At 41.4% G+C, this 14,649-nt stretch overlaps 1 protein-coding gene across 1 annotated transcript in view; it reads left to right on the top strand.

Annotated features, from left to right (window-relative positions):
* LOC129812625 (SH3 and cysteine-rich domain-containing protein-like) overlaps positions 1-14,649 on the top strand; it is a 90,773-nt gene that overhangs the window by 20,161 nt on the left and 55,963 nt on the right. The window contains exons 3-5 of the mRNA XM_055864353.1: positions 3,685-3,818; positions 8,747-8,828; positions 9,140-9,246. Of these exons, the coding sequence (XP_055720328.1) occupies positions 3,685-3,818; positions 8,747-8,828; positions 9,140-9,246 (323 nt within the window). The remainder of the gene's footprint in view (positions 1-3,684; positions 3,819-8,746; positions 8,829-9,139; positions 9,247-14,649) is intronic.

The following is a 14,649-nucleotide window of genomic DNA, read 5'->3' as shown; positions in this document are numbered from 1 at the left end:
CATAGACACTAACAGAACTCAAACAAACCAGGGCTCACTCTGCCTCGGTGCGATGTGAAGGAATCAATCAGGCTTTTGTGTGTTCACATATTCACACACACACAGTGTCTGGGCTGCATGGGCACGTGCTCATTGATTAATCAATTACTGGAAGCAAATCGTTTTGCCAGACAAATGGCAAATGACAGTGGGGCTTGTCGTGGAAATTCAGTACTGAAAGAGATTTGGTCATTTCTTCAAACAATCGTCTTTATTTAATATCGATTATTTATTGCAATAATGAGGCTGGTCGACCCCCCACCCTTGAGTGTTGGACCGAGTAACCAAACATTTACACAAATGCTGTAAAGGCAGTCAATGTTGTTCTCCCCCTTAGACGAGGAGGAGCATGGATAGGACCAAGATGCGGATTGAGGGAAATAAGCCATCTTTTAATGAAAACAGCAAACAAGACACTACAAAACTACAAAACAACAAACGTGACTAACCTTCAACCGTCCATGTGTGGACACAGGAACAAACACCCACAAAACCCCAGTGAAACCCTGGCTGCCTTAGTATGACTCTCAATTAGAGACAAACGATACACACCTGTCTCTAATTGAGAATCATACCAGGCCGAACACAAAAACCAACCTAGAAATACAAAACATAGACTACCCACCCAACACTCACGCCCTGACCAATAAAGACATACAAAACAAGAGAAAACAGGTCAGGAACGTGACAAATGCAGAGTACTATGTATAGCTGACACTAACAATGCTCATTCATGGTTGGTTCAACCCCCCTCATGCAGACCAAGGAGCATCAACAGTTCTGCCTGCGGCTATGGAACCCTGACCTGTTCACCGGACGTGCTACCTGTCCCAGACCTGCTGTTTTCAACTCTCTAGAGACCGCAGGAGCGGTAGAGATACTCTTAATGGTCGGCTATGAAAAGCCAACTGACATTTACTCCTGAGGTGCTGACTTGCTGCACCCTCGACAACTACTGTGATTATTAATATTTGACCATGCTGGTCATTTATGAACATTTGAACATCTTGGCCATGTTCTGTTATAATCTCCACCCGGCATAGCCAGAAGAGGACTGGCCACCCCTCATTCCCAATCTGGCCCTCAAACCATCATGGTCACCTAATAATCCCCAGTTTACAATTGGCTCATTCATCCCCCTCCTCTCCCCTGTAACTACTCCCCAGGTCGTTGCTGCAAATGAGAATGTGTTCTCAGTCAACTTACCTGGTAAAATAACGGTAAAATAAAAAATAAAAAAATAATAAATAGCCTGGTTCCTCTCTAGGTTTCTTCCTAGGTTTTGGCCTTTCTAGGGAGTTTTCCTAGCCACCGTGCTTCTACACCTGCATTGCTTGCTGTTTGGGGTTTTAGGCTGGGTTTCTGTACAGCACTTTGAGATATCAGCTGATGTAAGTAGGGGTATATAAATAAATTTGATTTTGATTTGATAAGCCACTCTGGGTTCATCCTGTTGTTATCTGCACGTTGGTTGTTGTCTTAACCCCCACCCTGGCTTAGTTTCCCAGATGTAAGGATGATTTAGAGAAAATTAGGAATTGTTCTAAACTCCTCCTGGCTATCTCTATCTCGGTTACACCCACCACATCTTGTTTATGTAATGCAGTCTTTAACTAATTTGTCAGCTCAAGCCATCTCTGGTGACCATACGCCCAGATTAGCTCCAGGGAACTAGAGTGGCGACCATAAGAACACAGACACTAACAGGACAGAAATGTCTTACTATTAGTTCAATATTAATTGTTAACCATTAATATCAAATAACCCAGGTAAATACGTAATTTTTGTATCACAGACTCATATGTTGCATATTATTACGTGATCACCATTGTCGATGGAATTAAATATCAGTTAGGTTTCATAGGAACACGCTATTGTGAAGTCTACTCTACAAAGCCAATCAATAACATGGCAGAAAAGAGAGGAAAAGGGGTTGATACGGAAATATAGACACAGATAACAGATAATAAAATCCAGTATTAAGGACATTTCGTTTAATCAGTGGTGGTTAACTGCAGTTTTTCAGGCCAGCCACATGCTACATGTCATTAGAATGGTATACGTGGCAAGGATTTAATCTATATCTTCATTCAAAAGTACTAACCTTCCTCAGTGAGGCTGAAACAACCCTCTGCTCTGACATTCCAAGGGTCAAAGGTTAAAAATGTGAGCCCTGTGATAAGGTTATCAGTGGCAAATGTCTTTAGGAAAAAACTTTATTTACAGACAGCCTAAGCGTGCTGCTGATTCCCGACCCAAAAAATACCATTCATAAAAATTTGGAAGCCAGTCAGAAAGATGGTGCCAAGCATCTGCTATCATCACCAGGGCTCCTTCACCCAAACAATTCTCTCTCTCTCGCTTACAGAAAGTCACACTGTCTGTTTCATAACTTCCGAACGCAATTAAGCCTAATTAATCTTCATTTATGCCAACGTCTGTGACTCATACATCAATGAAACGCGGCAGTTTAGACACAGAGACAGGAGGTATAATTCCACATGGGGATATTTTTTTGTTGTAGCCAGACTAGGGGAAAGATTTTGAATGTGAATGGAAGCGCATCTAGACACTGAGGAGAAGAGTATTAGATTAAGTTGGGTCCAATTTAATCAAAGTTTAAGAAAGGAAGTTTGCGGTAAATGGTTTGGGGTTGAGGGAGGTCATATTTGTTCCCTTTGTTTATTGAAGACTTGATTTATTTACCTTAGCTAGACAGACAAGTCTAGATAAGTCTGGTCCACTGCACTCTCAAGGTGAACGCTGCTGTGGCTGAGATTGACAGCACTGCAAATGGGCAATGTCTTAGTAGTACTTAGTAGCAATGACTGTGATTACAACAGAATGATAGTTAACTAACCTGTCCTGAATTCCTCTGCATGTAGTCTGGTAAAAGCAATCATGACCATAAAATTGTCAGAGACTCCAGTGACCCAAGTCATAGACTGTTTTCTCTGCTACTGCACGGCAAGCGGTACCGGAGCGCTAAGTCTAGGACCAAAAGGCTCCTTAACAGCTTGTACCCCCAAGCCATAAGACTGCTGAACAATTAATCAGATGGCCACCAGACTATTTACATTGACCCCCCCCGCCCCCTCCATTTGTTTTGTGCATTGCTGCTACTCGCTGTTTATTATCTATGCATAGTCACTTCACCCCTTCCTACATGTACAAATTAACCTGTACCCCCGCTCACTGACTCGGAACCGGTACCCCCTGTATATATTGTTATTGTTATGTTATTCTGTTACTTTATATTATTTAATAAAATGTTTTACTTTCGTTTATTTGGTAAATATTTTCTTAACTCCTCTTGAACTGCACTGTTGGTTAAGAGCTTGTAAGTAAGCATTTCACGGTAAGGTCTACATTTGTTGTATTCAGCGCATGTGATAAATAAAGTTTGATTTGATTTGACATGGCATGGTACTGTATTTGTGATTGAATCCCCTTTCTTCTGTCATGAAAAATGCTGAGTGAATTGAGTCATGAAATTGTACTGTGTCATGGAAAATGCGGAATGAATTATGTTTTGGAATTTTATTCTGCTATGGGAATTCCCGAATGAACTGTGTAATGGAAAATGTAGATCATTCAGCCAAATAATTTCTGAACACATCACATAAAGATTAATGTTTTCAACAGGCACCACCTCCAAGCATGTGGTGATGCTGGCAGGCAACACAGCCAAGCATGGCCTTCGCTGCAAAGCCTGCAAGATGAGCATCCACCACAAGTGTGAGAAAGGAGTGGGATCGCAACGCTGCCAAGGCAAGCTGGTAAGAGCCTCAACATCGTCACAAAATTAAATATACACTGAACAAAAATATAAACACAACATGTAAATAAATGTTGGTCTCATGTTTCATTAGCTGATAGAATATATTCCAAGCTTATTTCTCTCAAATTTTGTGCACAATTGTTTTTACATCCCTTTTAGTGAGCATTTCTCCTTTGCCAAAATAATCAATTTACCTGACAGGTGTGGCATATCAAGAAGCTGATTAAACAGCATGATCATTACACAGGTGCATCTTGTGCTGGAAACAATAAGGCCACTCTAAAATGTGCAGTTGTCGCACAACACAATGCCACAGAAGTCTCAAGTATTGAGGGAGCGTGCATTTGGCATGCTGACTGCAGTAATGTCCACCAGAGCTGTTGCCAGACAATTGAATATTAATTTCTCTACCATTAGCCGCCTCGAAGGTCATTTTAGAGAATTTGTCAGTACGTCCAATCAGCCTGACAACCACAAACCACCTGTATGGCACAGTGTGGGCGAGCGGTTTGCTTATATCAACGTTGTGAACAGAGTCCCCTATGGTGGCGGTGGGGTTATGGTATGGGCAAGCTACGGACAATGAACACAATTGCATTTTATCGCTGGCAATTTTAATGCACATACGTACCATGACGAGATCCTGAGGCCCATTGTCGTGCCATTCATCCGCCACCCGCATCACCTTGTGTTTCAGCATGATAATCTACAGCCCCATGTCGCATGTATCTGTACATAATTCCTGGAAGCTGAAAATGTCCCAGTTCTTCCATGGCCTGCATACTCACCAGACATGTCACCCATTGAGCATGTTGGGAATGCTCTGGATTGACGTGTACGACAGCGTGTTCCAGTTCCCACCAATATCCAGCAAATTCGCACAGCCATTGAAGAGGAGTGGTACAACATTCCACAAGCCACAATCAACAGCCTGATCAGCTCTGCGAAGGAGATGTGTCGCGGTGCATGAGGCAAATACCAGATACTGACTGGTTTTCTGATCCACGCACCTACCTTTTTTTAAGGTGTCTGTGACTAACAGATGCATATCTGTGTTCCCAGTCATGTGAAATCCATAGATTAGGGCCTAATTAATTCATTTCAATAGACTGATTTCCTTATATGAAGTGTAACTCAGTACATTTTCGAAATTGTTGCAAGTTACATTTATATTTTTGTTCAGTGTATTTGTTTCTATTAAGTGTCTTCAGAAAGTATTCAAAACCCTTTACTTTTCCCACGTTTTAAATTGTTGCATGTTGCATTTATATTTTTGTTCAGTATAGAATTAAATGTAGTACTATACTGGTATAATACTGTATGTACTGTATCTCTATGGTATGGACTGTATCTCTATAGACATCATCACCAGTGTCGTCATTATTGTCGTCATCAATGTCATCATCAATTACACCACTATCATCATCCATAGAGATACAAACACTATGTTCTATCACACATCATCAGTGTAATCATCAGCGTTCTCTCCAGCTAGCCAAAGAACATATTGAAAATATTGTATTAACGTCATCATCAGCACCATCAACCTCTCTTCATGCCTACAGTACAGTATGTCTCCCTGCATAAAGCATTAATCCAAAATCAATAGGTCTGGACTCGAGGCATCTTTTCATTACATGTCATTTATTGATGCCCTACAGTACATGCCATTCTGTTAGAAGTACACCATCGGGATTGAAGCCTGTTGCTTAGTATTATTCACATGTTCATATATTCGTCTCAAAAGTCCCAACAGAATACCAGATTAAAGATGTGGTGTGGAACATATTGTGCAGCGAGGCACAACTCCACAGAGGTTAATGTACTCATCACAAAGACAGGAAAGATAGATTAGTAATGCGGCACTGCAAATACAGTATTGAATAATCAAGGTGGACCTCAAAGTCCACTGCAGCTGCCATATGAGTCAATAGGCAGCTCGTAAAAAGAATTTAGCAACAGGATGATCAAGGATACAGTTTGTGAGAAGGGGGGGGGGTAGTTGCAGAGAATACGAACACCCATCCGCCATTTCGTCGTCGTCCACTGTACTCAAGGGAGCAGGCAGTCACGACTACACAGGGGCTTTTAAGTCATTCATATCGAATCACACGTCCCACGCAGAAAATATACAGCTTGTGCGGTTCTGTCATGTGTGATTGAGCCAGTGACTAACTCCTCCAGAGTCCAGGTTGTCCCTGGCCTGCATAGGAGGGAGTTTACTGGGATTGACAGGGAATTATTGGGAATAACTGGACATTACTGAGTTTAAATGGAGAACTGACCAGTAATGGGTAGGATTAAATGAAAATGATCAGGATTGACCTAGGGTTCAGTGAACCTTGTGAACCATGAGAATATATTAGATACAGGGAGACACGAGTTCCCTTTTCCCTCCTTTTTTTCTTCTTCCATGAGCTGCCCAATGCCTTGAGGATGAGCCTTGTGGAGATAGGGATCAGCTTTCAGGAGTGGAAAATGAGGTTGAAGGGTCAAGCATAAAAAGAGAATATACTCCCAGTGGGGCTCGCCTCTAAATTAAGGTTTCTCTCAACTTGGCAGGTTGTATTTCTACAACCCTGCTCATTTCTCTTGGCAACATAATGTGGTCGGAGTAAAAAGAGAGTACATTGCTGCTTGGGGCTATCTTGAAACCAAATATATATCATGATGCGACGTTTGAGTTGAAGATAAAAATATAACAGTGAAACTGTGACTATTGGGCTGCACTTGCGAGGTGCTTATAGAGTTCGAGAGTTGCTTATTTCAGCTTCTCATTATCAGCCGTGGCACATTGAGAATCAATCAAGGCAGACTACTTATGCAGATTGCTTGAACACACGGTTGATCATACAAAATGTAAACAAACAAAAGGAGGCCTCTCGTCCTTTGTGCAGTGGAGGCAGAATGATTGTGCTAATTGTAGGACTAATGCATCGTCTGTATAGCTGCCAAAAACCCAAAACAAGTAGATTTCATTGTCAGATCATTATCCCAGTAAGGAAATGACCTTTCACTGTATATTATGCTGAGTTGAATCTCTCCTTGTTTTGATAAACGTCGTTATTGATGAACACCTAATGTAGCCCTTTCCTGCAGTCAAATGACCTTGTGGCCTCATGGATGGAATGATATTAATATTTTCATAATTCCATGATAAACATTATTTTAAAAACCCGCTGAAAATCCTTTGCTTCTATGTAAAGCGGTTTTGTTATATTTCAGTTGTCTGTGATGTATTTCAAGTGTAATATGGGGATGCAAACTCAAAACGTAATACATTTCAACTCTATATCTGACATGGTACAGGTGTCTTCTTATTTTAAGCCCATAACCATGTGTGAGGTGTATACTTCTGTTTCAAAGTAGATTTGTTTAAGACTACCAAGAAACAAGGCCTCCCGAGTGGTGCAGCAGTCTAAGGTACCGAATCGTAGTGCTAGCTGTGTCACTACGTATTCTGATTCGATTCCAGGCTGTGTCGCAGCCGGCTGCAACCGGGAGACCCTTGAGGCGGTGCTCAATTGGCCCAGCGTCATCTGTGTTAGGGAAGGGTTTAGTCGGTCGGAATGTCCTTGTCCCATCGTGCTCTGGGCACATGCATGCTGAAGGTGTACGGTGTTTCCTCCAACACATTGGTGCGCCTGCCTTCCGGGTTAAGCGGGCTTGTGTCAAGAAGCAGTGCGGCTTGGCGGGGTCGTGTTTTGGAGGACGCACGGCTCTCGACCTTCGCCTCTCCCAAGTCTGTACGGGAGTTGCCGCGATGGGACAAGACTGTAACTTCAAATTGGATACCACAAAATTGGGGAGAAAATGGGGTAAAATATATATATATATTTAAAAAAAGACTAAACAAGAAACACTGTGTGAGCCTGATTTAGCCAACTGCAGTAAAATGTTATTTATTCCACCTACTTGTCTTATACAAGCATGTATTTCACTGACATTACCATCCTTACCTCAGATTACTCTTTCTTTGGTGAGATACTGATTCAGAAAATTGAGGCTGTCCGCTGTCATTTTTCTGGATATACGAGGGACACATCTCTGATGGGAAATATTGATTGTATGGGAAGCAGTAAACACAGAAATGTCATGGTTAGATAAATGATAGATATCTGGAGTAGTGTCCTTGTAAGAACTTGGTATGTGGGGAATGGGACGGGACTTAACAGCAAAGAGACTGGTATACATCTTCTTAATAACTTTGGGGCTGTATTCAAAAAGGGTTTCAGAGTAGGAGTGCTGATTTAGGATCAGGTCCCCCTCCTGTCCATAGAATCTTATTGATTATGCTCTAAAAGGCTAAACTGATCCGTGATCAGCATTCCTACTCTGAAACTATGTGAATACGGGCTATGAAATCTGCTGTCTGGCACTCTGCCAGCTGAGTTGTACAAACTGTACAATAACTACTTAAAGTAACAGAATTGATGCTGGACCAATCTGCTCCTGATCCAGATGCACTTCTTCAATCAACCCTCATTAAGAAATTTAAACTAAACATTAGATAATATTGTTTAGCATGGCTGATGTAGGGAGAGTGATCAGCAGGTGGTTTAGGGGGGAAACAGGAAGGACATGTCACAGAGTGGTCTAAAGTGATGAATAGGTTTTAACCTGTTTTTCTCGCTTGGGATATGTCTAACATGGCTCCTCTGCTTTGGCCAACTCATTGTCGAGACAAACAATGATGTTGCGTGGTTGAATGCAGAAACACTCTGAAACCCAGACTAAAGTACAGTATAGACAAATACAATTTGATTTATTAATACAGTGCATGTGGAAACTTAACAGAGAAATTAGGTTATGCAGTGGCTCTAATGTATTTTGCTGGTGGTGTGCTGTGCTGTCTGTTGACGTATCGATCTGTCACTCACTATGATGTTCCTGCCCTCTCTTAACCTCTCCCTCCCCCCTCCACAGCCAAAGGGCTTTCGAAGGTACTACAGCTCCCCACTGCTGATAACAGAGCAGTTTGGCTACATCAAAGAAGTCATGCCCATTGGTAAGCACACTCTCTTTCCCTTTGCCTTGACAATACTCTAGAGATGTCACTACAAACCAATGTGCATGAACAGAAGATACTCAGCTATTATTGGTAAGTATCCTTAAAAAAAGTATATTTTGTTGTTGAAACCAACACGTTTCGGCAAATGCCTTCATCATTTACTGAGACAAGACAAAGGACTTTATATTCCTTTCAAAAGGACAACATGAACAGTAGGTTACATTGATACACAGCTAGACTGTCATATAGGGGTTCTTGTTGTGTGATTGCTTTGACTGAAAATAGGTTTTCTCAATGTCTCCTCCCAGCTTGTGGCAGTAAAGTGGACCCTGTGTATGAAGCTCTCCGGTTCGGGACGTCTCTGGCACAGAAGAACAAGAGGGCCAGTGGTTTTGAGTCCCCCCACAGAAACTCTGTAAGAACAACAACACAATGTATTAATGAAACAACCTCATCAGCAACTCAACAGCTGACAGTCATTTAGGAAACTACTCCATCAACAGTAGCAGTGCGTGGGTAAAATCATTGAGGAAGCCAAGCCAAGCCAGTAAAAAAGCCATATTACAACCTGTTGTGATAATTGCGTTGTTTGCTCTATAACCCATTCATTCATACGCAACCGAGATATACAATAAGGCCGTGACCATAAAAAGACAGTCACACAGTGGCGGAATATATTCAACTACACGTACGTTTGTTTCATCACAAAACCGGTGAAGTTCACAAAGCAAATATTGCATGTAACACGTTATATCACCTGTAGCATGGTCAATAAGTTCATCCTTTCGACAGTTTACTAAACAACTACTGATTTTGAATCACGGAGTTACCGCAAGTCACCACGAAGACAACAGGAGCACTGCCTCCGCTATTCCAGCACTATTTCAAAGTAAACGTTTAAACATAATCAAATCAACAAGGCTATATATGCTTAGTTTAATACACTGAAAACACATTTAAAGATACCAAAAACAATTTAGTCCAATCAATGTGGCTAAATATCATGTGGCTGTCCATGGTACTGATTTATCTGTGTGTGTGTGCGTGCGTGTGTGCGTCCGTGCTCATGCAAGTAAAACAAAAAATGTTCACTCACCCTACTTGTAGACTAGTTGAACGGCAATGCCATCCTCCTCTCTTTCATGTTGGCAAAATGGTTTATGGCTCAGTCATACAGTACACTTTTATTTTTGTTGTTATAGGCTACCTAGCTAAAATGTTTGCTAGCCTCAGTTCCTCATATGGGCAACAATGAACCAGCTAAGTTAGCTAGCTAGTTAGTTAACGTGAGCCTACTAGGATACATCTAGGCTACATATTGAACTTCAATCGTCTCAGGCCAGTGGCACAACATATTCATTTATTGTTAGATCAGAATCGCCATCATAATCATTGGCCTGTACAGAGAATTAAGCCAAAAACCCAAGTCCAAATCCCCATCTCCATCCATGGCTTAGGAAAGGCCCGATTTAGCAAGCTAGCTACTGCAGGACATCAACACAGCAGATCACAAACAGACAAGTTTGAAAATTGTGTTTTGCTTAGGAAGTGTTTTGATTGGTCTGAAGCCAAATCCAAACTGGCTTCCCTTGGTCGGGCATTTTGCTGCACCAAGACAACCCACAGTTCAGCTCAGCTCAACGATGATTGGCTAATTATTTTAGGCCAAATACCAAATGGCCAAATGCTTGCAGGTATCAATCAATCAAATGCTACGGGCGTCAACATGCCATACTCTTTTGGTCCAGACAGCATCAGATACATGGGCTACACATACTGAGATTCAGCCACTTGCTAATTCATGGAAATGTATGAAAACACAGAGACGAAAGATAAATTATCTTAGAATTTTTATTGGTTAAATATTTGGGGACGCCTGGCTTCCCTTGGAAACCATGAATATATGCAACTGCCCATCAGCAAGACATAGTGATTAATAACTAATTAACTAATAGCTATAGTATTTCAAACCAGTGGCTAGGCTACTAACATAACAATCATTAAGCAGGTGATTTGAATGTGTTTATGTCATGAAGTTCTGTGCTTTGGTGCTTTTTGAGGTCGGTTCAGATTGATTATTTTAAAAAATATCACAGGTTTCGATGCATTATGTGGGTTGAATGCTGTAACAACACCGAATAAAATAATGAATACAAGTCCAAAGATGTTAGTGACTGCCCATTACTGCTTATCACTTATTAACCATCATATATTACATTTCCTTTACTTTAAATCAAATATTTGTTTTATTTTATGACTATGAGCTGCTGCCTATGCTGTCTGAAAAACTCCTAAAACAGCGATTTTGTCAAAGTAATTAAGGCATACTTTTTTGACTGCTGAATACCAACTATCAATCACTTAGATCATGTATTTTCAGGCTCGCGAAGCAACTGCTTTCCATCCCTCTAGATCGTGGGTTCTCTCAGTCTCCATGTCTGCTCCTCACAGACCGGAAAAGTTTAACACTAGAACCGCCATAGCCGAACGGCCACTGACGTTTGATTTTGTAAATAAAAAAATCTGCTCCCCACCAAAAAACTATGCCCTGCTCCTTTCCTGACTTTCCCTAAATGTTTTTTTACACTGCTCGTTTGTCAGAATTTTGAAATCACAAACAGAAAAGTATTTAGAGCCTTTTTTCCCATTTTTGTCACACCTATTCCCAACTTAATCCACCAAGACAATGTGCTGTAGGTCGTTGGTACCCAGCCAGGCGCTAATGTGTCTCTCTTTCCTCACTGAATGAATGACAAATGGATGAATGGGCAATAATTATGCACCTTCCCAATTGAATTTAAATTAGGCCTAACTGAATGATAAGGAGGGTGAAGGATTTAGGAAGGTGAAGAGGTTGATTTAATTTAGAAAGACAATTGTGTAATGATGAGTTTGTTATGACTATTTATCAGTGTTGGCGCTCAGTTAATAATTTGACCGCGCACCTTGCAGGTTGATACCATTCTCTTTTACGTTTTACTAATCAAATTTATTGGAAGGGAAATGAACACATGCTACATGTGGCAGTAGGCCTTAAGAATAATGCAAAACATATCATTAACTCTATCCAGTGTAGCAAACGATGCCAGCCCACTGAAGGAATGACAAATGAATGTAATGGGCAATAATTGTGCAAGTTACTTTACAATCACATTTAAACTAGGCCAAACTGAATGATGAGGGTGAAGAGGTTGATTTAATTTAGAACAACAATAGTGTAATGGTGAGTTTGTGTTAAGCCTATTTATCAGCAATGGCGTTCATGTTAATAATTTGACCGCGTGCCTTGCAGATTGATACCATTCTCTTTTATGTTTTACTTTGTAAAAATAAGCTGTTGAAGGACTGTTTTATTTACTGTAACTCTATTACTAATACAATACATTTTTAAGGGAAATGAAAACATGCTATATGTTGCATTAGGCCTTTAGAATAATGCAAAACATATCCTTGACTCTATCCAAGTTGATGAGCGGGAAACAAACGATGCCAGTCAGCCTGCACAGCAGGCCCATCGAAACTACACCTAAACTATACCTAAACTAATTTCACACATAATAAGAGTTAGTCAATAGACAAGATTACATTGACAATAATCTGATGAGTGACAATATTAAGCCTATAAATTGTCAAATTGTAGATGAAGAGATGGGAGCATTTTGTAATTGACAGATGCAGGAAAAGGAGCATCGCTTTATCAAATCCGCCTTCAGAGTCACATGCAGCTAAAATATTTTCGTTTCTACATAGTATCTGAAATAGCATATTCTGAAGTTTCTATGACACTTACCTTTTTCAAATAACTCTCAAAATTCAAGAGGTGCAGCTCTATTTCCAAATGTAACTTTTTCCAAGAATGTCTGTGCCGTCCATACATTCAGCACATGGCCACTCGCATGGCAGCATTGCTCTGGCTGTGCGGCAGGTAGCCTAGTGGTTAGAGTGTTGGGCCAGTAAACGAAAGGTTGCTGGATCGAGTCCCTGAGCTGACAAGGTAAAAATCTGTCGTTCTGCCCCTGAGCAAGGCGGTTAACCCACTGTTCCCGGGGCACCAAAGACGTAGCTGTCGATTAAGACAGATCTCGTGCAACGCTGTGTACGACTTCCTTCACAGAACACCTCACAAGTCCTCAACTGGCAGCTTCATTAAATAGTACCCGCAAAACACCAGTCTCAACGACTAGAAGGCCAACATCCTGGAGTCACCTCTTCACTGTTAACGTTGTGACTGGTGTTTTGCGGGTACTATTTAATGAAGCTGCCAGTTGAGGACTTGTGAGGCGTCTGTTTCTCAAACTAGACACTAATATACTTGTCCTCTTGCTCAGTTGTGCACTGGGGTCTCCCACTCCTCTTTCTATTCTGGTTAGAGACAGTTTGCGCTGTTCTGTGAAGGGAGTAGTACACAGCATTGTACGAGATCTTCCGTTTCTTGGCTTTTCTTAACAGTTTTCAGCTGTGCTAACATAATTGCAAAAGGGTTTTCTAATGATCAATTAGCCTTTTAAAATGATAATCTTGGATTAGCTAACACAACGTGCCAGTGGAACACAGGAGTGATGGTTGCTGATAATGGACCTCTGTACACCTACTGTATGTAGATATTCCATAAAAAAAAATCTGCCGTTTCCAGCTACAATAGCCATTTCCCATATTAACCATGTCTACACTGTATTTCAGATAAATTTGATGTTATTTTAATGGACAATACATTTTATTTTATTTAAAGAACAAGGACATTTCTAATTGACTCCACACTTTTGAACGGTAGTGTACATATGAGATGAGTAATGCAAAATATGTAAACACTATTAAAGTGACTAGTGTTCCATTATTAAAGTGGCCAGTGATTTAAAGTCTATGTGTATAGGGCAGAAGCCTCTAATGTGCTAGTGATGGCAATTTAACAATCTGATGGCCTTGAGATAGAAGCTGTTTTTCAGTCTCTCGGTCCCAGCTTTGATGCACCTGTACTGACCTCGCCTTCTGGATGATAGCAGGGTGAACAGGCAGTGGCTCGGGTGGTTGTTGTCCTTGATCATTTTTTTGGCCTTCCTGTGACATCAAGTGCTGTAGGTGTCCTGGAGGGCAGGTAGGTTGCCCCCGGTGATGCGTTGGGCAGATGGCACAACCCTCTGGAGAGCCCTGCTGTTGTGGGCGGTGCAATTGGCGTACCAGGCGGTGATACAGCCCGACAGGATGCTCTCAATTGTACATCTGTAAAAGTTTGTGAGGGTTTTAGGTGCCAAGCCAAATTTCTTTAGCCTCCTGAGATTGAAGAGGCGCACGCCGAGGAACTTGAAGCGTTCCACCTTCTCCACTGCTGTCCCGTCGATGTGGATAGGGGGATAGGGGGGTGCTCCCTCTGCTCCCTCTGCTGTTTCCTGAAGTCAATGGATTAATGGGCGATAGAAACCAGATAGATATTGATAATGGTGCATGTCACATTAGTTAAGTTTTGGTTACCTGCAGATGACGATGTGGATAGGGGATAGGGGATAGGGGGTGCTCCCTCTACTGTTTCCTGAAGTCAGTGGATGACTCAGTTTTGGTTAGATGTCTAAGCCAAGTACTTGCTCAATGGCTTTCCATATCTGGAGAAAGATGAAACCAGGCCAGCGGGTGAGCGATTTTCTGAGACTGTGGTTTTGAGACTCGTGGAGCCTTACATGGGCAAAGACAGAAATGTGACCATGGAGAACTTATTCACATCAATTCCCCTGGCAGACAAGTTGATTGCAAATAAGACTAGCCTGCTTGGAAAAGTGAACAAACAAAGGCGGGAGCTACCCCCCTCTGCACAAAACAACATACCAGT

Source organism: Salvelinus fontinalis, chromosome 16 (assembly GCF_029448725.1).
Source record: "Salvelinus fontinalis isolate EN_2023a chromosome 16, ASM2944872v1, whole genome shotgun sequence".
Lineage (NCBI taxonomy): Eukaryota > Metazoa > Chordata > Actinopteri > Salmoniformes > Salmonidae > Salvelinus > Salvelinus fontinalis.
The sequence above is the reverse complement of the archived record's forward strand: the minus strand, read 5'-3'. Positions and strand labels throughout refer to the sequence as shown.